This window comes from Euleptes europaea, chromosome 6 (genome assembly GCF_029931775.1).
Source record: "Euleptes europaea isolate rEulEur1 chromosome 6, rEulEur1.hap1, whole genome shotgun sequence".
NCBI classification, from domain to species: Eukaryota; Metazoa; Chordata; class Lepidosauria; order Squamata; family Sphaerodactylidae; genus Euleptes; species Euleptes europaea.
In genome coordinates this window covers 22,846,679-22,873,938 of record NC_079317.1, presented here as the reverse complement: position 1 = coordinate 22,873,938, position 27,260 = coordinate 22,846,679, and the positions used below count along the sequence as shown (strand labels likewise).

The following is a 27,260-nucleotide window of genomic DNA, read 5'->3' as shown; positions in this document are numbered from 1 at the left end:
GTTTTTGGAGAAAATATGGTGTGAATGCAGATGATAAAATCTGGCCTAACAATATGGGCCTGATTTGGCCTTCTTGCATAGTTTGGCTTTCCCCAAGTACAACTCCCCATACATGTGAAGGTTACTAGAAGTGGAAGGATGGTTGCCAGTAGGGGACTCTTGCACATGAAGCATGAGAAGGGAAGGAGAAGGTGGGGCATCCCCTGTACTTTTAAAATCAATGGACATTTCAAAATAGACTGACTGGTTGAGAGAATGTGGAAAATTCTCTCTCATAATACTAGAACGTGGGGTCATCTGCTGAAGCTGGAGGGTGAGAGATTCAAAACAGATAAAAGGAAGTATTTCTTCACACAACACATAGATACATTGTGGAACTCCCTGCCCCAGGATGTGGTGATGGCTGCCAACTTGGAAGGCTTTAAGAGGGGGGTGGACATGTTCATGGAGGAGAGGGCTATTCATGGCTACTAGTCAAAATGGCTACTAGTCATGATGCATACCTATTCTGTCCAGGATCAGAGGAGCATGCCTATTATATTAGGTACTTTGGAACATAGGAAGGATAATGCTGCTGCAGTCGTCTTGTTTGTGGGCTTCCTAGAGGCACCTAGTTGGCCACTGTGTGAACAGATTGCTGGACTTGATGGACCTTGGTCTGATGCAGCATGGCCTTTCTTATGTAAAAGAGCAAGAGTCCAGTAGCACCTTAAAGACTAACAACATTTGTGGCAGAGTATGAGCTTTGAGAGAAGATGTTGTCTTCCTGTGACTTGCTGTGCGAAATCCAAGAGGAGAGCCCCAACAAGCTCTGAAACCCATTGTTTCATGGGTGGCTACTGCACAAGAGCTGCATCCCAACAACCACCACGACACAAGGGCTGCACACCTCTCTGTTCATAAGTGACATTTGCTAGTTCCTACAGATGGCCCCAGATCTGTGCCAGCATTGCAAGGGATCCACTTCCCGCATCCACCTTTGGCATTCAGAGATGCTGCAAATTTCACCGCAGACTTCTTCGATGGTTGCACTGACTGTGTTCGAAGGCGTTGGTCAAATGCGAGCCAGTCCCCCTGCCTGCTTGCTTCATGCTGAACAGCTGCGAATCCTGCAGAACAGGTTTTGCATTGGTTTTTGGCATAACTGCATATGCGCCAAGGTGCCGCAGCTTCAAACCGATCAGCAGCCATTACTGTCGCAAGAGACTATTTCGACGAATCTCAAAATGTGGGATCTGATTAAAACACAGCCTTTATTTATGTCTGATCGACATGATTTGTAGCAAAACAAAACAGAGGTCTGGTGGCACCTTCAAGACTAACAATATTTATTCCAGCAAATTTGTTCCAGCGTGAAAGTTCATAAATAAATGCTGTTAGTCATGAAGGTGCCACTGGACTTCTGTTTTATATGATTCATGACTGATTTAATTACCTATTTACACAATTGCCTACTAAGGGGAACAGTCATGCTTTGAGGATTGGGGTCGGGGGGTGGGGAGAGAAAAACTCAATTGGGCAACAAGATAATATATATGCCCCAAAAGCCATTTGCGCTGTATCACATGGTTAGGAAGGCTGCAAACTTGAGCCAGAAAGATAGGTATGGAATAAATATTTTAATAAATAAATAAGCTTTGCTTAATGGAATGGCAGGATAGGGGAAGGATCCACCCCATTGCCAGCGCCTCTCAGTGATAGTGGACTATGTAGGATCTTCTGCACTGTTCAGGTCCTGGAAATCATATATGCTGTGCATATTTAGAGATAGGGTTGCCAACCTCCAAGTGGTGGCTGGAGATCTCCTGCTATTAGAACAGATCTCCAGTCATTAGAGATCTGTTCACCTGGAGAAAATGGCAGCTTTGGCAATTGGACTCTATTGCATTGAAGTCCCTCCCCTCCCCAGACCCTGGCCTCCTCAGGCTGAGCCCCAAAAATCTCCCAGGGATTGTGCCTGCAGGCCCTGTGCTTGGACATGCACATGTACAGTCCAGCAGCTTAGACCTGAAGCCTTTCTTCCATTTGTGCCACACCCTGTCCACTACCAGGAGAATTCCATGGAGTGCTTTCCTTTAGTGCTAGATTTAGCTCATCTGGAGACATTGCTCTTGACTGTAGTGAAGGGCCTAGCTACAGAAAAACGCACCCTGCAGGGAAGAATTGACTCCCCAATGGAAATGGGTGCAGCAGGGCTTTAGGTCCTGGCCAGTTGTCTGCAGGAAGCCTGAGTGTGCATCTGTACAGTGTTTGAGTGTACCTGTGTTTGAGTGTACAGTGTATCTGTGTTTGAGTGTAAGTTCCGCCACCTGGTTGGGAATGCTGCTTTTCATCTACAACTATGGTTGCAAGCTCCAGGTTGGGAAATACCTGGGAGATTTTGGGGGCGGAACCTGAGGAGGGTGGGATTTGGGGAGGGGAAGGACTTTGATGCCAAAGCAGTCATTTTGTCCAGGTGAACTGATCTCTGTTGGCTAGAGTAGGGCTGTCAATTCGGTTCGGCCCGAACTGAAAATCAACCGAATTTCCCCTGATTCGGTGCTTTTCTGTTCGGACGGATCCGAACTCAAAACTGGCGGGCAACCGGGGGGGCCGAATTCAGCGAGTTCAGGAGTTCGCGAATAAATTCGGCAAATTCGGCCGTCAGTAAGCAGCATTCTCCTCCCCTGGCCAATTGGTGGGCAAGCTGGGTCTTCTTCTGGCCAATCAGTCAGGATTGAGTACTGGAGGAATCAGCTGATGTGCGGCCTGGCCAGGGAGAGAGAGAGAGAGAGCGAAATCCTCGTGTGTGTGTGGGGGGGGGTGCTTGTGCACATTCGCTCCTTTCTGTGGCTGCAGGGGGCGCATTTTTTGGGGTGCACACACAAAACTTTCACTGGAACTTCAGATGAAGCTTCTTAAGGTACCCCCCAAGTTTTGTAAACATTGGGTCCGGGGGTCCCGAGATATGGGCTTTCCCCCCTTTTTCTTTCCATGGCTGCAGGGGGCGCATTTTTGGGGGTACAAATCCCAAACTTTGAGCGGAGTTTCAGACCAGTGTTCTTAAGATACCCCCCAAGTTTTGTAAACATTGGGTCAGGGGGTCTCGAGATATGGGCTCTCCCCCTTTTCCCTCCCCCCCTTTTCCATTTATGTGGCTGCAGGGGGCGCTTTTTTGGGGATATAGCCCCCACACTTTTAGCATAGCTTCAGTGAATTATTCTTAAGATACTACCCAAGTTTTGTAAAGATGGGCTCAGTGGGGGCAGAAATATCGCCTCCCCCCTTTTCTCTTTCCATGGCTGCAGGGGGCGCATTTTTGGGGGTGCAGACACAAAACTTTAGATTAAGCTTCTTAAGGAACCCCCCAAGTTTTGTGAACATTGGGTCAGGGGGTCCCGAGATATGGGCTTTCCCCTTTTCCCTATTGGGATGAATGGATCAGCGAGCCGATCCTGTGTGCATCTTCTCCAGAGCAAAACGTTCCGTGCCTAATTGGAATCATCTTGGATTACTTTACAAGTCCTCTTCAGCCCCTCTTGATGGAACAGAAGACAGCCACAGTAAGACCCCTTTGGGGGCTTTAATCTATAACTTTTCTCCTGTGTATGTGTGTGTGTGTGTGGGGAAAAGCAGAGTCTGTGTGTGTGGGGGGAGGGAGCAGTTTCTGTGGGTGGGGGGGAAGCCAAAGGGGGCTGTCGTCGGTTCTGCCTGGGGTGTGTGTTCCTCGCCTTCCTGGGAGTCCCGGGAAGACAGGCGAGGGGTCTTTAAACCCCTCTGCTTTGCCTGTCCAGGCAGAGCAGAGGAGCTTGCCAACCCCCCGCTCGCCTTCCTGGGAGTCCCGGGAAGACAGGCGAGGGATCTGCAGTGGATTGCCTGCCCTTCCCCCCCTCCAATCCCCCCCTCCAATCTCCCAAGTGATCCTGTCAGCTGGGGGCAGGAGGATCGCCTGCCCTTCCCCCTTCCAATCCCCCCTCCAATCTCCCGGGTGATCCTGTCAGCTGGGGGCAGGAGGATCGCCTGCCCTACCCCCCCTCCAATCCCCCCCCTCCAATCTCCCGGGTGATCCTGTCAGCTGGGGCCAGGAGGATCGCCTGCCCTTCCCCCTTCCAATCCCCCCTCCAATCTCCCGAGCAATCCTGCCGCCTGCGGGGGCCACAGAAGCCACGGCCCTCCGTTTGCAAGATCTGAGCAGGGCTGTCAAAGATGGGACATTTTGGAGGACTTTCATTCATGGAAGGTTTTGCATCAGAGTTGCCACTCTTTAGATGCACTTCCCCCCCCCCATCCATATTCTCTAAACTCAACAATAAGCTGCCGTGCAGAGTTTTGAGAATTCAGATGGGGAAAATGTGCATCTAGAGAGTGACAACTCCAATGCAAAACTTTCCATGAATAAATGGCCATAGGGTCGCCATGAGTCGGAAGCAACTTGACCGCACTTAACACACACATGCAAACAATGAGCAGGCGAGTGCGGTGGGGTGGGAATTTCTCCTTTTGCATCAGGACAGTGAATAGTCATTTTAAAGGTTTTAAAAGTTGTTGTTGTTGTTTTTTAAAAAAGAGTGGTTTAAGCGAGCTTCAAAATCGATCCTACACTGACTGCAATGGATCTGGAAGGATCTCCTTCAGTTCTTGCACAGTGTATATTCATGCCTCTAGGAAGCATGACTAGAATCCATTTTGACTAGTAGACATGAATATTCCTCTCCTCCATGAACATGTTCACTCCACTCTTAAAGCCTTCCAAGTTGGCAGCCATCACCACATCTTGTGGCAGGGAGTTCCATAATTTAACTGTGCACTGTGTGAAGAAATACTTCCTTTTATCAGTTTTGAATCTCTCAGCCTCCAGCTTCAGCGGATGACCCCATGTCCTAGTTTTTATGAGAGAGGGAGAAAAACTTTTCCCTGTCCACTCTCCCTGCACCATGCACAATTTTATAGACCTCTATCCAGCTGGTGCTGGCTGCTGTGAGTGCTCCTCTTGGGATCCTGAGGTAAACCTGCCTGTGGAATTGGATCTATCTAACTGGATTATAATTCCCTGACTGTGCCTGCCTGCTTCGTGGTGGTCCCTGGACGTGGAAGAGAAGAGAAGAAGACATGCACAGTTTGACCCTATCATTTTACTTAATTTGGGGCTTTTCTTTATAACTTGGGGTAGGGGAGCAGATTCTGCTGTATTTATTTGGGGCAAGCCCCAGGCTTCTGCCTGGGTCTCTTTATTTTAAATTTGGTGTTTGGTTTGTTGCTCTGTGTGTGCGGGCTGTGATTTCTGGCCTGTGCTACTGTTCCCAAGTTTGGCTTTCTAATTCCTGCTGTGGCCTGGAGTTGGCATAGGCTTTTACTGACTGAGTCTCTGTTAAGCTTGGCCTGGTTTGGGGCTCTTTATGTTAAATTTGATGTTTGGGTTGTTGCTCTGTGTGTCTACGCTGTGATTTCTGGTTGGGGGGGGATTACCTGTTCTGGTTGGGGTGGGCTTGCCTTTGTGGGAGTGTTATTCCTGCTGTTTTTTGTGGTTGCCAACTTTGGCTGGAGTTAAGTGGGTCAGTGTGAGTCTCTGCCCGCGGGGGGGGGGGATCCAGTGTACTTTGGTTGAAGTTAGCTTGGGTTCCTAGAGTGTTGCGCCGCCTCACCTGTGTGATTCCTGCTTGCAGGGGAGATCCATCTGCTTCAAGGTAGCTGCCTTGTTTGTGAATTGTGATGTTGGTGGTTAACTTTGTTTAAGGGTGCACTAGTTATTAGGTAGGGTAGCACCCAGGCTTGGGTGAGGGAGGTAAACCTCTTGGTCATTTAAGCAAGGGAGGTTTTGCCTTGGATTTGCCACTCTCCAGATGCACATTTTCCCAGCCAGATTCTCCAAACTCTGCATGGGGGCTTATTGTTGAGTTTTGAGAATTTGGCTGGGGGGAATGTGCATCTAGAGAGTGGCAAATCCAAGGCAAAACCTCTCTGACCCTGGAGATTATAGATATGCATCATGACTAGTATTCACTTTGACTAGTAGCCATGGATAGCCCTAAGCCCTAAGCCAAAAGTTTTGCATTGGTTTTTATGGAGAAGGGGGCAAGCCCCCTTCCAGCCCCCCCAATCCTCACCAAACACGGGGGTTCTTGCAAGGAGTGTCCCACCAAGCTAACCTAAAAGTTTGGGACCCCCACCTCAACAAATGCCCCCCCCAGAGCCCGTGGGAAAAACCTCCCTATGCCTGCCTATGCTGGGAGATTTCTCATTAACCTACTTCCCATGAGGGGTTAACACTTTGGGCGTCTGTGGTTAACCGCAGAGGAAACAAGCTTAATGAGAAATCTCTCAGCACCAGCAGGCATAGGGAGGTTTTTCCCACGGCTCTGGAGGGGGCATTTTTTGAGGTGGGGGTCCCAAACTTTCAGGGTAGCTTGGGGGGACTCTTCTTGCAAGAACCCCCAAGTTTGGTGAGAATTGGGTCAGGGGGTCCGGAGTTATGGGGCCCGGAAGGGGTCCCCCCCCGCCCATTGCATGAATAGCAGCCGGCTTCTGTTCTTTCTTTCCTATGGGTGGATGGGGGGGACCCCTTCCGGGCCCCATAACTCCGGACCCCCTGGTCCAATCTTAACCAAACTTGGGGGTTCTTGCAAGGAGGGTCCCTCCAAGCTACCCTGAAATTTTGGGACCTCCACCTTAAAAAATGCCCCCCCAGAGCCGCGGAAAGGCGCGATTGTGTTTTTAATGGCTTTATTCGGCCGAATTTTTTTCCGCACTTTGAATTCCCGCCGAATTGAACGGATCCGAAGTGGGGGAGTTCGGACTTCGGCACGTACCGAACCCACAAGGGCCAAATTCGGCCGAATCCGAACTGTACCGAATTTTTTTTTTGACAGCCCTAGGCTAGAGATCAGTTGTAATAGCAGGAGATATCCAGCTAGTACCGGGAGGTTGGCAACCCTATCTACAACCCTATGGAGGCCTCTTTGTTCATAGGAGCTTCCACCAGACCTTCAACCATGCACTGAGAGTGCTACCAAATTTCACACCCCTGCTTCGCCCAAATCTCAGAAGCTAAGTAGGGTCATCCCTGGCTAGTACTTGGAGGGAAGACCACTGAGGTAGTCCAGGAATGCAATGCAGAGGCAGGGAATTACAAACCACCTCTGATTGTGCCTTACCTTGAAAACCCTACAGGGTTGCCATAAGTCAGCTGTGTCTTGATGGCACTTTCCACCACGGCTTGTTTGTTCTTGAAAACCTTCATTGTGCTTTTGATTCTCCCTTGCTTACATGGAACTGGAAAACCTCAACTTTGTGTTTGATCACATCAAATTTTCCCCAATTAAATGTATTTGAGTTTGAAACATTTTTGTTTTGTTTTGAAGTGTATGAACGGCATCAAAATGATGTTGGAATGGCATTAACATAACATTACAATGCCTTTAAAAAAATGAGAACATCGGCAAATTAAAATGGGCAAACCAAAAAAGCATGCAAGGACAACATATGGGAACCACTTTCCTGAAAAACTGCATGTCATTGCTCTTATCTCCTGCCTTGGATCCATCTACCACTGCATTTCTGCATACAGAAGGATTTCTGCCCATGCCCCGTGACTTTCTCCCCTCCTTTCTCCTACTACAGGTCAAAATGCCTCCCAGAATGATGCTGCTAGGGGACAGGAAATGCTCCAAGCCAGCATGGTGTAGTGGTTAGGAGCAGTGGACTCTAATCTGGAGAACTGGGTTTGATTTCCCATTCCTCCACATGAGTGGTGGACTCTAATCTGGTAAACTAGGTTGGTTTCCCCACTCCTACACTTGAAGCCTGCTGGGTGACCTTGGGCTGGTCACAGTTCTTTTAGAGCTCTTTCAGCCTTACCTACCTCACAAGGTGTCTGTTGTGGAGAGAGGAAGGGAAGGAGATTGTAAACCGGTTTAATTCTCCTTAAAAGGTAGAGAAAATTGGCAGATAAAATCCCACTTTTCTTCTTCTTCTTGTTATCGTATTTTGAAAACAACAGATTTATACAAAATGCAAGACACAATTTTGCCCCTCCAGTAAGTAACACCAACAAATAAATCATAAATAGAAAGGTATTCACAATTAACTCCTAAGCGGGGTGGGCCAGATCTTTAGTTGTCCAGGAAAGTTTCCTTCAGGTTGTGGACCTGGACGGCTACTGGTGGCCAAAAGCAAGGCACGCTGAGCTCCGTAGTTGCTGGTACTACTCTGGGGGCCCTCTAGACACACAGAGCAGCAGCATTGGAGGGCACTGAGCAAGCCTACATCATTCTCGTCTTGCTCACTCTTGGGTTGTTTTAATGTCCCAGTCTGTTCCTGGGTCATAATTTATTGAACCAATGACTTCAGTTACAATCCTAAAAGAGGTTTTCTACAGAGGAAACTAAAAGGAAAATAACCAACCCATCAAGCTGCCGTATACTGAATCAGACCCTGGTCCATCAAAGTCAGTATTGTCTATTCAGACTGGCAGCAGCTCTCCAGGGTCTCAGGTTCAGGTCTTTCCCTCACCTACTGCCAGATCGTTTAACTGGAGATGCCAGGGATTGAATCTGGGACCTTCTGCATGCCAAGTAGATGTTCCACCACTGAGCCATAGCCCCTCCTCAGTAGCAAGAATCATTTAAAATTGGTTCTTGTAGGTTATCCGGGCTGTGTGACCGTGGTCTTGGTATTTTCTTTCCTGATGTTTCGCCAGCAGCTGTGGCAGGCATCTTCCGAGGAGTAACACTGAAGGACAGTGTCTCTCATTTAAAATCATTTAAAAACTCAGTGATCACTAAACACAAAACAAATCATATTTGGATGAGTGGAAGGCATTGCAAAGCCACAATTTCTGGTTAAGGGCCTTAGACAGGGGTGGGGAAAGTCAGGCCCAGGGCCCGTAAAAGGCCCGCAAAATCATTTGGCCTCACCCTTCGTGGGTCCTGGCAGATCTCTAGCTCAGAAGGATCTAAGACTGGCGATCCGCCCCCTCCCGGGGACAGGAATAGCTTCTATTCAAGGTAGATGTGAGTTTGTTTTGCTGAGAAAAGGAACCTTTTCTCCCTCTTGCAGAAAAAAGGTTCCTTTTCTCCCTCTTGCAGAAGAGTCATTAGCTTGGGTGCTAGGACCACCCAGTAAACTGTGTTTACTCTTTCCCACCTGGGCCATGGAGAAACGCAGGGCCAGAATGCATGGGGGGGAGAGTTCTTAGCCAGTGTGTCCTCATTTCATCCCTGCAGGTGGAGGTAGCAGGAGCAGGAGCCAGCTGTAGAATCCGGGTGTGCCACCGGATTGATGCCTGCCTGCTTGCCCACGCCGGGGGGCGGGGGGCAGCTGGGACAGCTGCCTGCTTGGGGCTTGGTCGGCTAATTTTTAAGTTGATAATTTTGTATGGCCCGCGAATGATGTTATAAATATCCAAATGGCCCTTGGCGGAAAAAGGTTTCCCACCCCTGGCCTAAGAGGACTAAAGCCAAGAACATGTTTTTAATAAAAGTGCTAAGGGGGGTCTAGCTAGACAGGATGCTGAGTGATCCATAGAACAAGTAGTTGTGCATGCCCCACTTTGTATTGTGACCTTGTGGTGGAGAGGGGAGCTATAACTTGCCCACCCCACTCCCATGGTTTTGTCAATAAACATAAGATCCCCTTTGCACTGGTATTTGCCTGGGGAGGAAAAGATGTGCACCCTTTTTCTATTTAACAAACACTGGGAAGGCTTGATCCCAGATCTTCCAGTATGTAGGCAGACCTTGAATCCTGGATCAGTCATGTAATTATGAAGGAAAGTGTCCTTAGGTTAGGGACCATGGCTTTCCTGCCCCAATGAGCAAACAGCCTCTCCTCATCTATGGAGCACGAATGGTTCAGGGGATTCAGTGGAACGTCCATTGCTTGCAGGATTGCTTGAACCCCAGTATTTGTCTTTTAGCACTAACCCAGAAACATTGCAGTAAGGTTAGAACCCTTGTACAGAAAGCTGTTTGCATTAAATCCCTGGGGAAGGGAGTCAATTTGCAAGTTGCTGTAGGTCACCAGGTTAGATGTGGGTTGACACAAGTTATCAGTGAAACATCAGATCTATATAAGCTTGTTCCCTGCATCCCATCAAATTCTATCATAGCCAAGGAATAGACTTCCAGAGAGGGGCTGTTTGATGAGGAGGGCACTTTCTTTTCCATGGCTGGAGTCAATGGTGTTCCCAAAGGTGAGAACATTCCCAGTCCAATGGTGCCCCTTTATTTTCTCACATGAATGATCACCATTCACTCCTATTAGAAAAATGTAGCACTGTGACCAGGGTTAAAAATAAACAGGAGCCAAGTGGAATCTTAAAGTCATTAGTCTTTTATTCCAGCATAAATTTTCATGCACAAGAGCCAACTTCTTTAGTTGCAAGTGCCATGGGTCATAGGTAGGCATAGAAATATATGAGGTTGAGGGAGGAAAACACTAAACAGCAGGGTTAAGGGACCATGAAATGCAGAAAGCATAGGGTAAGTGGTAGGGAAGGCAGCCTGGTTTCGCACCTTGGTAGGGAAGGCAGCCTGGTATAGCCCAGTCTCTTCAGATCTCGGAAGCTAAGCAGGGTTGGTACTTGGACGGGAGATCACCAAGGAAGACTCTGCAGAGGAAGGCAATGGCAAACCACCATTCTGCCTTGAAAATCCCTTGCTGGCATCAGCATATGTCCGTTGCGACTTGACAGCACATACATAAATAACACGTAATTATGTGAAGTATAACCAGAGACCTTGCTGTCTGATGGAAGGACCATGGCTCAGAGGTAGAGCATTTGTTTGGCATGCAGAAGGTCCCAGGTTCAATCCCCGGCATCTCCACTTAAAGGGACCAGGCAAGCAGGTGATGTGAGAGACCTCTGCCTGAGACCCTGGAGAGCCGCTGCCAGTCTGAGTAACAATACTGACTTGGATGGACCAAAGGTTTGATTCAGCATAAGGCAGCTTCATGTGTTCATGTGATCACAAAGGCTTCTTAGTGGAGTCCTAACAAGATTGGGGGGGGGGAGAGAAATAAAGCCCCCGTCCCATCATCTGAGCTTTCCCATTCTCAAGAGAGAAAAAGGGAGGGGGGCTGTCAAGCAATTCAGTCAAACCTGCAGGGCAGCCGAAAGTGGATTGTGGGAGAGTTAAACAGGCGTGCAGATGAGGAGCCGTGGGGAGGAACAAGATGCTCTTATCCCCCTCTGCATCTTCCAGTTCTTAGTGCCGTTCGGGCTGTGGTGGAGAAAGCATCCGTGTGGCTCCCCAGAGTTAGTTGCTCAGCAACCGGAATCAATTAATATGCTCTGCAGAAAGAGCCGGGAAAGCCCCAGCTGCAGGCAGCGAGAAGGTAGGGCAACTCACAGCTCCTTACCTTGGAAATTGCCCCCCTCTCTCAGTCTTTGCGGAGTACGGTTCTGCGGATCCTTTCCCTTTGGAATCCAGAGTTTGAACTCCACCCCCAAAGTGATTCAGACAAATAGCCCGTGGCCTTTCCTTCTCCGGATTGGAAGATTTTTCCATTACACTGAACCTGTAGCCTCTATTGCTCCAACGCCGAGAGAGAATTTCTAACGCCTGACCTAATACAGGTTAGGAAAGGAAAAGAGGGAGAGTCGGGGAGAGACACTGGCCAGGCAAAACTGAATTACAAAATCAGCACCAAGGAGAAAGTTTGTTATGAAAGAATTTCCAGGTCAAAATAAGCACTGGTTTGCAACAGTGTGCAGGAGATTGCTTTTTTTCCCTTTCCCTTTTTGGATAGCCACTTCAGAGCTTTAGTAAGATATTTCTTCTTCTTCTTCTCACTTTCTCTCTCCCCCTCCTCTCTCTCCCCTTTCCCTTGGAGTCTTTTGGATGACAGCTCAGCTCTGGGGATGAAGAACTTCTCTAAGCTGATTGGAAATGGCATCGCAGGGCTGAAGCTTCACTGGAGGAAATATACCTCCCAACGAGGAAAGTACCATGTACTGTAAGGCTCTGACTGCTGGTGACAAAGGCAAGTCTAGAGAAAACTTGTCCGCTTGGCTGGGAAGGATGGGTTGGACAATCTTCGCCCATTCCAAAGGGAGTCCGGATGCCGTGCTGAGCTTCATCTCTGCAGCGTGCCTGGTGATTTTCTCCTGATGCACTGCATGGTAAGGCCTTTTCTCTCTCCCCACAGAGAACACTATTGCTGGTTCGCTGGTTTTCATTTTCAAATGAAAGCATGCAGGATGCTTAGCCAGCCTCCTAATCCCAGGGTCCAGATCCTCACCAATTGCCACTTAAATGTCAAGCTGATATCTTCTAAATATTGGTGGGGCTATACGTTGTAATCAGTTTTGAGACGGAATTTAAGATGATGGATTCAATTCTTCCCATCCCTTATGTGTGGGTAAGTCGCTTCCATTTTAGTGGTACTTATACATGAGTAATTTACTTGCATGACTGAAGCCTACAGTTTGGTTGATTCTAAAAGTCAGGTAGTTGTTAAAGATTCCTGTGTGTACTAACAGATACCTAACTTATCCTGGATTTTTGAATACTGGTTTCCTTGGACTTTAAATATGTCAACCTTGGTTTCTGCTAATAATTAGAAGATAAAGAAAGTTTGTGGAGAAAAAAGTTCAGAACAAAGAGCCGGTTCCCTGGTAATTTTCTCTGCACAGTCGTCTTTTGGAACAGGTAGGCCAGCAATTGCACAGGGAAAGCATTGTGTGAGAAAACAGCACACAGATTTACCTTTGCTACAATTTCCATAATTGTGGCAGCAGTTTGTGATGCCTCTGAGATTGTGGTGGAAATCGCAACAGAGAAATCACTGCTTTAGGTAGAGACAATACTTTCATCGTGGGATTGTATGGGATTGATACTAGGGCATGTGTACAGAAAAAGCCCCCCCCCAAAAAAATGAGGCCATGAACCATCCCTACGTTTAGTCAATATTTCCAGCGGCCCTTTAAAATTACTGTTGTTTTGTACAAGATTGTAAACCTAATGGGATTTTCTATCTGTATGGCTGCTGTCCTGAGCGACTTTGCTAAATCCCATTGTGTTCAAAGGAACTTCTGAATAGAGGTGTTTAGGACTGAGCCGAAACTTCACTTTGAGTAATGAAATGTATTGTTCACAATGTGTGACTAAAGCAGGAATACCGTATTCCCAAATGTTTTCAAAAGTCAAAACATTTCTGAACTAGTCAGACAAAAATACAGTTGGGAAATTAATTTATAGACGAGCCATGAAGTACAAATTGAATTATTTGGAGAGGAGGGGAATAGAAAGATTAATCGCATATTTGTATATACTGTCAAGGGGTGCATTTCTTTTCTAACTTTAAAAAAAGGATTTTGAAGTTATTTTCTGACAATTGTTCAAAGAAAGCAAAATAACCAACTGGAAAATTAAATAGCTGCTTACTATACTATACTATACTCTACTATACTCTACTATACTATACTCTACTATACTGTATTATAATGTTATTATCAATGTGGGATCGTAGTGTAAAGACAATTATGATGCACGATGCTAAATTCTTTGTTCCAAAAAGCAATTCATGAGGATCAAAGTCAGATGTTTTGCTGAGAGACAATGTAGCCCTAATTAGAACTGGAAGGACACATCCTGTGGAACAAGTGAAAGGCTAAATGAGATCATTTTTGCTAGGTATCACAGAAAAACTCCCTGAAGTTATAACAGCAGGCCTGGTTAAGTGACAAGCCAGAAAGGTCTATCTATTAGTGAAGCCCAAGTCCAGAAGGCAGCATTAAAACCAGGCAATCAATTTCACAAGGATGCTTGGACCAAGCAGAACTGGACCAAGACTTGGCACAGAAGACTGAAGCACAAGAAGTTTTGAGACTAATTTACATGTACCTTCCTTGATTTCCCAACAGTGGAATATTCATCTCTTGATGACAGACCTGAATATACTCCACTGAAAAATGTTCACATTTGAAGTGATGTGAGGTGATATTCCAACTGATTGCCCATTCACACATGCAACTCATCATTTGAAGGGATGGACGTGTAAGTGTAGATCAGGCTAGCCTAAACATGTTGGTAGGTATAGTTGCCAACCTGTGAACTTGGTGACTGGATGCAATAGCAGGTGGGCAGGTGTAGGATTGACCAAGATTCTTAGATACAAAGCAGTAGTTCTCCATTGTCTGTGCTAATATTGTACACATCTAGTCAATTTATTGTTCATATAAGCTCACCAATTAGATGTTAGTTCAGTCATTAGCTTGGTGGGCATTAGATATGGTCATGTTGGTAGCAGCTTTCGGGCTGCCTCTTGCATCATATAGAAAAAGCATGTGTACAATACAGGCACAGCTTGTATAGACTAGGCTGTTCTCAAGCCTAATCCATACAAGTAATAGCCTATAATTTACTAGAAAATCCATAGGTTAAAATTACTATATGATAAAACAGTCAGAGCTGGGCAAGGAACATAGAGAGCAATAACTGGAAACAGTGTTCTTCAGCCCAAGATCCCTGCAGTCTTATTTACTTATTTAGAATTTTTGAATTCTGATTTTCTGCCCTGACCCAGATGTCCCAGCCTAGGCTAGCCCAATATCAGATCTGAGTAGCTAAGCAGGATTGGCCCTAGTTAGGAGGAGGAGGAGGAAGAAGAAGAAGAAGAGTTGGTTTTTATATGCCGACTTTCTCTACCACTTAAGGGAGAATCAAACCGGCTTACAATCACCTTCCCTTCCCCTCCCCACAGCAGACACCCTGTGAGGTAGGTGGGGCTGAGAGAGCTCTAAAAGAGCTGTAACTAGCCGAAGGTCACTCAGCTGGCTTCATGTGTAGGAGTGGGGAAACTAAACCAGTGCACCAGATTATAGGAGACCAATCAAGGAAGTCCAGAGATGCTACGCAGAAGCAAGCAATGGCAAACCACCTCTGAAAGTCTCTTGCCTTGAAAACCCTATGGGGTCGCCATAAGTCAGCTGTGACTTGATGGCACTTTCCACCACCACCATTCTGATTTTCTGCCTAATGGGGACCCAACGCAGCTAACAATACACTAAGAAAAAAAATACAACAACCAACAAGAAAAGGAGGTGAGGTTTCCAATTGCCCAGCATTAGGTAAAAAAGAAAGGGGGTGTTGCTATCCCTAATTCCTGATTCTCCTAAGGAAGTATAACTTAACTAGTCCTTTTTAATACTGTTACACCTGTATCTAGGATATCTATCTCTATCTATCTTCCTATATATCTAGTCTGGCCAATCCAGAAGCCTCATAGTGCCTACCAATGAAAAGAACCAGTCTGCATATCTGTGCCTGCAAAGGGGCTGTGGCTCAATGGTAGAGCACCTGCTTGGCATGCAGAAGGTCCCTGGTTCAACCTCCGGGTCCCCAGTTAAAAGGATCAGGTAGCAGGTGATATGAAAGACCTCTGACTGAGACTCTGGCTGCTGTCAGTCAGAGTAGACAATCCTGACCTTGGCAGTCCAAATGGACTGACTCAGTAGAAGGCAGATTTATGGGTTCACCCAATGGTTTTGATACTTTACTCAGCTGACTCAGACCATGAGATTTCTGACCCAAGCACTGGATCACCCGACGAAAAACCTACACACCCCTGAAACAGTATTTGAAGACAGGGTTACATACCGGGTGTTCGTTGTTTTGAAAAGTGAATGATAGCTGGGGCTTCCTCCCGCAGATGAAGACATGTATCCACATGTTACAGAAAGCATGAAAGCTGGTTTGGGGAGGTGGCAGCAAATGACAGCACGGACATATGTTTTGACAGTTTTTGGAATGGGTCCGTCTAAGTTAACGTGTTTCATATTTAGGCTATGAATTCTTTATAACCCAGGACTAAGAGTAGGTCCTGGCTTAGTCCTTCCAGTGTGCTTCAAATTGCTTAGAATTGCAGATAGGGAGCAACACTGGGCATGTCAAATATGAAAAAAGAAAAAAAAATCTGGACCATTAATAGTTGTGCATGTAAGATTTAATGACTAGGCTCAGGAGACAGGAGCAAGGAATAACGCTCCTCTTCTTGCACCTACAGATGTCATAATGATTCAGTCATATGTTTGGTTGCTGGGGTGTGTTTCCCTCTTTGCTTTGTTAGAATCATAGAGTTGGAAGGTACCACCAGGGTCATCGAGTCCAACCCCCTTCTTGTGTTTGGAAAAATCCCCCACACCCGCTCTTTGGTAGAAAAAACACAGGAAGCTGCTTTTTACTGAGTCAGAACATTGGCCTATCAAGGTCAGTACTGCCTGCTCTGACTGGCAGCACCTCGCCAGGATATCACCTCCCACCCGATCCTTTCAACTGGATATGCCTGGGACTGAACCTGGGACCTTCATGCAAGACAAGTGCTTTACTGCTGAGCCATGTAAAAAAATACATTCCTTTCCCACATACTATCTGGTTTCATTACACTGGCTACAGGATCCCTGATTGAATGGCTCACATAGCAAACAATGACATTGACCCTCTTTTTAAAAAAAAAGTAGTGCCAAAGCAAGTGTCAAGAGAGGCAATGAACAGGAGCAAAGCACAGAGCAATGGTGTAAAAGGTAATGTAGGAGGGAGTCCTACAGAGAATATTCAGGCTGCCTGAAACCAAACAGTTTGCCCACTAAAGTTCATCTTAGCCCTATTAGAAATTTGTTTTATATGTATTGGGACTTTTAAAAAAAACTATTTTCACCGGACAGACACTGGGAAGGATAGTTGGCTATTGTGCCTTTGTACAGCTATTTAGCACTGATGCTGGACTGTAGGTTGATGTTATGTGTGCTGGCCACAGTAGTGCTTCTACAGATAGAAAGATCAACCCTTGCCGAGCTTCCTACCATGCTTCCCCTTGACAGATGCTCCTGAACTCTAGGTGTCTTGCTACACTGCTCTCACCACCTTTTCTAAAAAAATAAATTAAAAAAGCACGTATAACAATAATGTTGGGACGAAATGAGCCATCAACACCTCCCTCTCCTCAAATGTTCATGGAGCTATATTTCTGTTGTATTGAACTATTGTTGTTTTAATGATGTTTTAACTTTGTAATACGGTCAAAGACCACAATAAATTATACTACTACTACTACCCCCCTCTAAAGATCAGGAGTAAATCACCAAAGCAGTTTGCGGCTTTGGAGTTCCCTCCGAGTCCAGAGGAAGGCCTACCTAAGGCTTAAGGTTGCCAACCTCCAGGTACTAGCTGGAGATCTCCCGCTACTACAACTGATCTCCAGGTGACAGAGATCAGTTACCCTGGAGAAAAGAGCAGCTTTGGCATTTGGACTGTATGGCATTGAAGCCCTTCTAAACCCCGCCCTCCTCAGGCTCCGTCCCCAAAAACCTCCCGCTGGTGGTGAAGAGGGACGTGGCAACCCTACTAAGGCCAGCCCTCCATATTATTTGGAAGAATACAATAACTATCCTATTCAGCGATGTGCTTTACTATGGTCTCGACCTACTTAGCTGTCAGCGCTTGAGTATTTTGTACACAGGTTCTAGTGTGATGTTGTACTTGGTGGTTTTAAAGCAGGGTACAATCAATGATTTTTTTAAAAAAAATCTATTTTAAAAATTTTAAACCAGATTTTTTAAATTTAAATTGGATTTTTAAAAATGAAGCGCTTTTTGAGGAAAAAGCTATCCAAAGATATTTTTCTATTTAAAATACATTATAGTCCAAAGGTATTCATCATTAGGATTGCCAACTGCCAGATAGTAGCAGGAGATCTCCTGCTAATTTAACTGATCTCCAGCCGATAGAGATCAGATCACCCGGAGAAAAATGGCCGCTTTGGCAATTGAACTCTATGGCATTGATATCCCTCCCCTTCCCAAACCCCGCTCTCCTCCGGCTCCGCCCCCAAAATCTCCCATCAGTGGCGAAGAGGGACCTGGCAACCCTATTCATCATGGATTAGTTTTTAATTATGTAGCATCAGGCAGTATATTCATGCAATATTTAATTTTTTTGGTAAATTAATTCCATTAATCCTTTCACAACATCATGCTCTTCCTGAGGTTTTTGTAAGATTATTTGGGGCGATTTTTCTATCTAGAAGATATTATCACAGATGCTTGGTTTTTCAGTTCTCAAAACTGTGAATTTGTGTCTGTGGAGATAACATGCCTCTTCTTCATAGCAAAAATGCTATAAAATAATCATACAGAGTTGAGAAAAAGACCTTAAACCCATTGTTCCTTTGCAAATCTATGTATCCATATCAACCCTGTACCCCTTACAAGTCAAGAAGTTCAATGAATAGAAGATTGTTTGGAGTGGAATTGATCTGCGCAAGGAGCTACGGGTGAGGAGGGAGGGGCAAGCAGTAAAAATAAAAATGAAACCTTTTGAGCAGATTTCTCTACACGTCTTGGGATCTTTGTGTGCAGGCTGAGGTTCATCATTTTTATTCTCACCCTGGAGGAGAAAACCTATAATGGCAGCAGGCCATTAAAACCATGTAGAAAACCACGATTTAAATCTAGTCATACTAACTAGTGGTTTGAATCATGATTTAAATCATGATTTAAATTGATTTGATTTAAATCAAATCCGTCCTGTTAAAAAGGTTGGTTCTATTTTGATTTGACTCCGTTAAATGCCTTGGAGGAGAGATCATAGCTCGGTGGCACATGCATTGCAAGGAGGACATTTCTAGTTCAGTTCCCAGCATGAACACATGAAGCTGCCTTATACCCTTGGCCCATCAAAGTCAGTGTTGTCTACTCAGACCGGCAGCGGCTCTCTAGGGTCTCAGGCAGAGGACTTTCACATCACCTACTTGCCTAGTCCCTTTAACTGGATATGCTGGGGATTGAACCTGGGATCTTCTGCATGCTGGGACCTTCTACATGCCAAGCAGATGCTCTACCACTGAGCCACAGCATCTCCTGTTAAAGGACTGGATTGCCTGGACATCTTGTTGAGGTGCTGTTAGTCAGAGCAGACAATGTCAGTCTATATGAGCTAAGAGGACCTACCTTTGGAAGCATATTATGTTCCCAGCTTCAGTCCCAGCATCTCCAGCTGTACTGAAGTAGCAGCTGTCGGGACCAACCTTTCCCTGCCTGAGACCCTGGAGAGCCATTTCCAGTCAGAGCTGACTAGATGGACCAACAATCTGACTCATTAGAAAGCTGCTTCATGTGTCCGTCTTTGCAGTGCAATTCTGACTTCTTCAAGGGTACTTGCTGTACTGAAGTCAGGGATATAACTCTCATTAGGACTGCTCTGTTACTGTTCAACCCTAAGCATCTATACTCAAAAGACCTGATCCCTAATAAGTGTGTTTATGATTGCAATCCTCAACAGGTGTACCTGGAAGCAAGTCCTGTTTTAGTCAAAGGGAAAGGTACTTTCCCATAGGGTGGGATACAGATTACATTTCCCACCAGTTTGCACTAATTCCCTCTTCTTGCTGCAGATGCTGATTAGCTTCTAGGGGTGCCAGGTCCCTCTTTGCAACTGGCAGGAGGTTTTTGAGGTGGAGCCTGAAGAATGCAGTGTTTGTGGAGGGGAGGGACTTCAATGCCATAGAGTCTAATTGCCAAAGTGGCCATTTTCTCCAGGTGAACTGATCAGCATTTTGCGGATATCAGTGGGCTGCCCTGGGATAGGTGATGTGCAAGAACATTCTGTTCCACTGACCAAAATGCCTCGCAAGAGTGAAACATTTAGTCTAGACTAGGGTTGCCAACTGCCAGGTAGTAGCAGGAAATCTCCTGCTAATTCAACTGATCTCCAGCCGATAGAGATCAGATCACCTGGAGAAAAATGGCCGCTTTGGCAATTGAACTTTATGGCATTGAAGTCCCTCCCCTCCCCAAACCCCACCCTCTTCAGGCTCCACCCCAAAAACCTCCCGCCGGTGGCGAAGAGGGACCTGGCAACCCTAGTCTAGACCCAACCCTTGGACTCCTATTGCTGGGAAGAAAAGTGGGTTTATAATGTTATAAGTAAGGATAAAATAAAATCAACATCACAGTCACAAACTAATCTGATATATGTGTGTGTGTGTAAAGTACCATCAAGTCGTAGCCAATTTATGGTGACCCTATAGGGTTTTCAAGGCAAGAGACGTTCAGAGGTGGTTCACCATTGCCTGCCTTCTCATGGGCTAAGAGAGTTCTGAGAGAACTGTGTCTGGCTCATGGTCTCCCAGCAGGCTTCATGTGGAGGAGTGGGGAATCGAACCTGGGTCTCCAGATTAGAGTCTGCCACTGGTAACCACTACACCACACTGGCTCTCTGATGTATGAAGGTAAAGTTAATCCCCCATGGAAGCCCCGGGTTATTCCTGACCAATGGGGTGACATCATCTAGGCAGACTACATTTATTAGGTGGTTTTCCATTGCCTTCCCCAGTTGTCTACACTTTACCCTCAGTAAGCTGATGTATAGAGGAGAAAAAAAATATTTTCAGTATTAGAAATGGTACCTATCTCTCCTGGGCATGGGTGCTGACTGATTATCATTGACTAAAAAGGCTGTCTACTCAGACTTCAAGAGAAGAAAACTTCATCAGACTGCAGTTTCTCCCTACAAGAGTGATACCTTTCCCCTTTGATCATCAAGTGAATAGAGTGCCTTGTGAATGCTCTCTAAGATAAGTTCAACTGCATCCTGAGGACACTCTTATTCGTGAAGCAATTCACATAGATCAGTCCTAGGGTTGCCAGCTCCAGGTTGGGAAATACCTGGAGACTTTTAGGGTGGAGCCTGAGGAGGGCGGGATTTGGGGAGCGAAGGGACTTCAATGCCATAGAGTCCAATGGCCAAAACGGCCGTTTTCTCCAGGTGAACTGATCTCTTGTCAGCTACAGATCAGTGGTAACAGCAGGAGATCTCCATCTAGTACCTGGAGGTTGGCAACCCTAATCAATCCTAACATTGAGGCAACCCTTTCCGTACAACAGCCATGCCAAAGAAAAGTGAGGGGAGGTTAACATGAATCAAAACAACTCATGTGAGTAAAGGGTTTGTCAAATCGAGTTCTTTGATTGTCATGGCAGCAGAGTCATTAAGCTTGAGGGGTAATTCCTATTTCTCTTCTAAACAAAGTCACTTTAATAACATTTTTTTTGCCCTCATAAATCTCTCTTTGCCATGTAATTACAACAAGCAAAGTAGGTCAATAATGGATATCCAAATATTTTAAACTCTATAAATGCATTATTTAACAAGGGGTTGCTTTCACATAGCCAAGTTTGCCATTAATACAGATCCAGAGGCATAAGTAAATAAATATGAAAAAAAGAGCTGCTCATATTTTAATAATCCGTTCATGTTTCTTTTAGCAAACATCAAAAAGACAACCTAAGTAGGAGCCCTGGGATTCTTTTAATAATTTGCCCCAATCCAGCAAAAGATCTCGCAGTGTGCTGAATTTTTCATTTTTCCACAGGTACCTTTTGTAAGGTGTGAGTGTTTCTTTGGAAAAACAACATTCCCCTAGGAGGGGGGGAAAACAACAACAGGAACTGCATTTTTTAGTGAAATCCCAATTTCTTTCCGTCTCTTGGCAAAGTGCTTGCCAAAGGGGGGGGGGTGGCACTGTAGATTGGCAATTAGAATTTTGACTCTCCTTGTCATCAAAACAGCAGCCGCTGTCCATCCAGGTCAGGGTGATCCAATATAGAGGGACCCCTATTTCCAGAAAAGAGCAAGTGCAATAATTCACATTTTTTTCTTCACGTGTCCTCTGCCCTTTACTTCTGTGTAATGTCTGGAACAGAACTGGTACACCTGCCCCTGGGCATGGAGATGTATGTGCTCCTGAATCAAGGCCACCTTATGCACTTCCCCGTAGAGACAGAGATGTGAATTCTATCTCTGGGGGTTACCGCACTTTGTATTCCCAGCGATGTATTAAGAGTTTGAAAATGTTATAAAAAACATCGCTTTAAAAGGGGTTTTGGACACCACGGCTAATAAATGGTTGGAAGACGTCTTCACAGCTAAAGGGGCCAAACAAAGTACGAATGGTATTTTTTATAACGTTTTCAAACTCTTAATACATCGGTGGGTATACAAAGTGCGGTAACCCCCAATATGATAGAGCCATTTAGGGAACAGGAATTATGAAACACGAACCTCCACATAAATGCTGACATCCTGAGTTACATTCACATAATCCCAATTTCCAGAAGCAGCGCTGAATGGCATATATCCTATGTCTAAATTATTTGTGTGTACCAAATTTCTGAATAAGAAGTTTGCAAACTAGGAACAATTTGCAGAAAGCTGCTCTTTGAACTGTTCAAAGTTTTTTGGGTGGTAATTTGCATTCTCTGAATCTTAATTCAATTTCTTTGCTTTTGGAGAGGGGAAAGGAGAGGGGAAGGGGATTGCGGAGACATATTCTCCCCCAAAATATTGGATGGCTTCTAGAGCAGTCTGTTGAAACGTGTGTGTTAAGTGCCGTCGATTTGCTTTCGACTCATGGCGACCCTATGAATCAATGTCCTCCAAAATGTCCTATACCAACAGCAAAAGCAACATTTGAAAAGCATTACAATGAGGGGGGATTTTTTTCTCATGACACTTGAGAGTATGTCATATTCTATGATGGAGTGCTAATAGTAGGTAGTAGCAGAAGGGAGAATGGATACTGAAGCCTTCTTACCAGAGCAACAGAAGACTCGGTCCCCTTGGTCTGAAAAGTTTACCCTGGATATCATGACTTCTTTACATTTTTAGTTCCACGCCTAAGATTTAAAGGGTACACACAAAAAAAATTATAATTATTCTTTTAAAATAGCTTCTCTTTGCTTCTTTTTTTACATTGGTTAATAACTTTGAGCATGCATTTATTGTGCAAAAAAACAACAGATTAATTTAAAAATACAGTAAATGAAACAATAAAGGTGGAAGGAGCGAAGGATGGGAGAGCATTGGGACTTTATTATCTCCAGGATCAGAGGAGTATGCCTATTATCTTAGGTTGCTGTGGAACACAGGCAGGACAATGCTGCTGCAGTCATCTTGTTAGTGGACTTCCTAGAGCAGGGGTGGGGAACGTCAGGCCCGGGGGCCGTTTAAGGCCCGCAAAATCATTTGGTCTGGCCCTTCGTGGGTCCTGGCAGATCTCTAGCTCAGAAGGATCTAAGACTGGCGATCCGCCCCCTCCTGCAGCCAGGAATAGCCTCTATTCAAGGCGGATGTGAGTTTGTTTTGCTGAGAAAAGGAACCTTTCCCCCCTTGCAGAAGAGTCATTAGTTATGAAGCTGCTAGGGCCGCCCAAGAATATAGCAGGCTAATTTTAAGCTGATAATTTTGTATGGCCCGCGAATGATGTGATAAATATCCAAATTGTATTCTGAAGGCTCCTGCCACTGAATGAGGAGATTCCATTAATCACTGGTGGACCTATCCTCCAGCAATCTTTCTAACCGCCTTTTCAAGCCATCCATGTTTGTGGCCCTCAGTGCATTTCACTGGCAATGAATTCCACAATTTAATTACCTGCAGAGTAAAGACTAGTGAGCATGACTATCAAGGGGTATATACGTGTCTTCATAGTTTATGTAGCTATGTATTCAATGTGTGTTTATGCAGATATTTGAGAGCATCCATAAATAAATCCAAAGAGGTAATGGAAAACTATCCTGCTGAGGAATATCAAAGAAAAGCCATTTATTATGTGAAATTTGCACAGAATATGAGTAGCATTATTTGTGCACAAAACTAGGAAGATATGACATGGGCGGGAAATGGATGCCTTTAATAAGGACGCCGTAACTCTTTGATTGGAAGCAATCCCTCAAATTTATATGAAGGGAGGAAAAATTGTTTGGAGGGCTGGTGGGAAGCGTTCCCAGAAATAAATCAGAAAATGAAGGGAATTCAGTTCATCATGCTTATGCTATCAATAAAACATTTTATCCACCAAAGGGACAGCTTTTATTAAGACACCAGTCTTTTCTGGAAATAATTCTATCACAATATGCCTGTGAAGATAAATAGTGTAGTTGAAGCATCTACCTGTGCAAATAGCAAATGCCGTTCCATGTGAAAGAGCAGCAGACGATTTAAATGATGGACTGCATTGTTTTCCATCCAGTTTAACTAGATATGAGATTATGAGGAGGAGACAATTCAATTAAATGCATTGTTCTCACCAGATATAACATCTTCTGAAAACACAAGCCGGATATACATCGTTTGATAAACAGAAGGATGAGAACATAAATCAGCTTGCTAGTTGAGGAGATCTCAGCTCGTTTAGATTAGGTCTCAACTTGTTTGTTTGGGAGATCAAAAATGGGCAGGAAGGTTGTCTCAAGCAGTTAGGTACATACTATGACACTCCAAAGGAAAACATCCTTCTACCCTTTCTGTTTGAAATCTCTGTGTCATATATTAGTTGGAGCCCCTTTCTGGTTTAGGAGATAAAGTAAAGTAGTGGTCCCCTCCCCAACCTTTTGAATATGTGACCCTTATGGTTTAGGAGATAAAGTAAAGTAGTGGTCCCCTCCCCAACCTTTTGAATCTGTGACCCTTATGAGAATAAGTAGTGGATGCCATTATAAAATAGCCAATATGGGGGAGGGACTGATCACAATATGGCTTCCACAGCAGTGGGTTCCAAACACAAAACATTAAGAGGTTCCACAAAGTTTTATGATGTTCCAAGACAAGCTTGCTGACCTGGATGGCCCAAGCTAGCCTGATCTCGTCAGATCTCAGAAGCTAAGCAGGGTCGACCCTTGTTAGTACTTGGATAGGAGACCACCAAAGAATACCAGGGTCGTTATGCAGAGGAAGGCAATGGCAAACCACCTCTGTTAATTTCTTGCCTTGAAAACCCTACTGGGTTGCCATGAGTCATCTGTGACTTGACGGCACTTTACACACAAAAGACAAGCTTCCTCCTCAACAGAGGAATCAGTTTCCAGATGGATGTTTCCTGCAGGCAGAAGGGTAGACTGCATGTAGACTGCATTACGACAATCTAGTCTCAAGGTCATGGATCCACAGGACCAGATGCTGAGTCAAGGTAGGGCACCATCTTCTGGGTAAATGAAGATGGAAGAAAGCATTTTTACGTGGAGTATAACCCCTCTTGTGATCTAAGAAAGCCAGGTACCTTTATTAACCCACATGAGGCACTGACCCCAAGATAGGTTGCCCTCTTTCCTGGGAATGAAGCCATAAACTCCTCAGATTTCAGGCTAAGAGGAGATGGTTTCTCTTTATGGAGACAAATGTGCAGGATGGTGATGACCATTTGCCCTCTGAACAGGAAAAAACAAAACAGATTGCTGTTTTTGGACATCTAGTTAGGGCAATAAAAGCGGAGGATGCATGCATTGGTGTGATTGGGGAAAGGGTGCAGGGCAGCTCACCTGGGAACTCAAACCCAATTCCCGGATAGATCAGGTGAACCCCTCCCAGCTGGGAGGGAAAGAGTTAAAAGGTATAACACACTATGTGAAAGTGGGCAGGCTTTTTTTGTTATCAAGATGAGAAGCACATGTACTGGAGGATACACTTCTGAGTAGCAGTGTGTGTGAACAAGATCTCAGGATATGGGTGGACTGTAGGATAAATATGAGCAATCAGTGTGATGCAGCAGCAAAAAGGGCTAATGAGGTCTTGGGGTATATCAACAGAGGCATAACATCCAGATCACAAGAAGACATAGTCCCATTGTAGACCACACTGGTAAGGTCTCACTTCAAAAAGGATGTGGACAGAATGGAGCAGGTGCAGAGGAGAGGGATAAGGAGACCAAGCCCTATGAGGAAAGGCTGAGGGATTTGAGAATGTTCAGTCTGGAAAAGAGGTTGAGGGGGGAACACGATTGCTCTCTAAGTATTTGAAAGACTGTCACTTTGAGGAGGGCAGGGAGCTGTTCCTGTTGGCAGCAGAGGACAGGAATTATAATAATGGGTATAAATTATGGGCAGAAAGGTACTGGCTGGATATTAGGATTTTTTTTAACAATAAGTAGTTCAGCAGTGGAATAGGCTGCCTGGGGAGGTGGTGAGCTCCCCCTCATTGTCAGTCTTCAATCAGCAGTTGGACAAACACTTGTCAGGGATGCTTTAGGCTGATCCTGCATTGAGCAGGGGGTTGGATTAGATGGCCTGTATGGCCCCTTCCAACTCTGTGATGCTAGGATTCTAGGCCAAGAAACTAGGGAATAAGGAGACTTGAAGTTGACCGTCCTCTGTTTCAATGTCTCACTGTGGCTTGTGTCCATTCCTCTTAAGGGAATGTCAAAGTAACACCAGTGACATGTACAACTTCGTTATCCTCATGTTCCCCTCCTTAGTTCTGTAACAAGTCTGTAATGTTCTGATATAGTCTTTCCAGTGCTCCTGTGCTCTAGTGAATAGAGTTGTATATTAGTAAATAAAGATCTTTTCCCCCCCTTTTAAAAATCTCACTTAGGGCACCTGGCTGCTTGTCCACACATAGACTAAGGATGCCATCTTCCAGGTGAGGCTTGGAGTTCTTCTGGAATTATGACTGATCTCCAGACTCTAGAGATCGGATCCCCTGGAGGAAAAGGCAGCTTTGGAGGTTCAACTCTATGGGATCGTATCCCTGCTGAGGACCCTCCCCTTCCCAATCTTCACCCTCCATAGGATCCACCCCCACATACCCAGGATTTCCCACACTAGAGTTGGCAACCCTAGCATAACCCAAAAGTCCTGACTCGGTTGAAGTCCGTTAGCAAGGAGGGTGTGTGTATAGTAGTACACATGCACAAACACAGCCTCTATCTGCCCCTCAGACCATGGATAGCAGAAGGCCAGGGCAGAGTTTGGGTGGTAGCAACCTACCTGAGGCAAAGAAGAAAAGGAGGGATGAGGTCACGGCCCTCTCACACACATGCAGATTCCCCACCACCTCTCAGGTACTCTTGAGCAAGGAGAGCGGTAGGGTGGCCAGGTTCCTCTTCACCACCGCTGGGAGGTTTTTGGGTTGGAGCCTGAGGGCGGGGTTTGGGAAGGGAAGGGACTTCAATGCCATAGAGTAAAATGGCCAAAGTGGCCATTTTCTTCAGGTGATCTGATCTCTATCAGCTGGAGACCAGTTGTAATAGCAGGAGATCTCCAGCTATTACCTGGAGGTTGGCAACCCTAGTAAGTGGGGAGGGGGTATGAAGAATCATCACAACCCTGAGACTCTTAACTGAGTGAGCAAGAATCAGCTGAACTCCTTCAGACATGGAAAGCACAATATCCTTCCAGACCTCTGCCTTCCCTCTGTCTTCTCAGAATCCCCTTGTGTACTCTTAGCCAGGCAGGCAGTAGCTCAGGCAGTGGCTCAGGACCACATAACAAGCTGATGGTGTTCTTTCAT

General features: G+C 45.4%; 1 protein-coding gene across 1 annotated transcript in view; it reads left to right on the top strand.

Annotated features, from left to right (window-relative positions):
- TUNAR (TCL1 upstream neural differentiation-associated RNA) overlaps positions 1-27,260 on the top strand; it is a 58,333-nt gene that overhangs the window by 2,527 nt on the left and 28,546 nt on the right. Inside the window, exon 2 of the mRNA XM_056851538.1 lies at positions 11,827-12,100. Coding sequence (XP_056707516.1) covers positions 12,089-12,100 — 12 coding nt within the window. The 5' untranslated portion in view covers positions 11,827-12,088. The remainder of the gene's footprint in view (positions 1-11,826; positions 12,101-27,260) is intronic.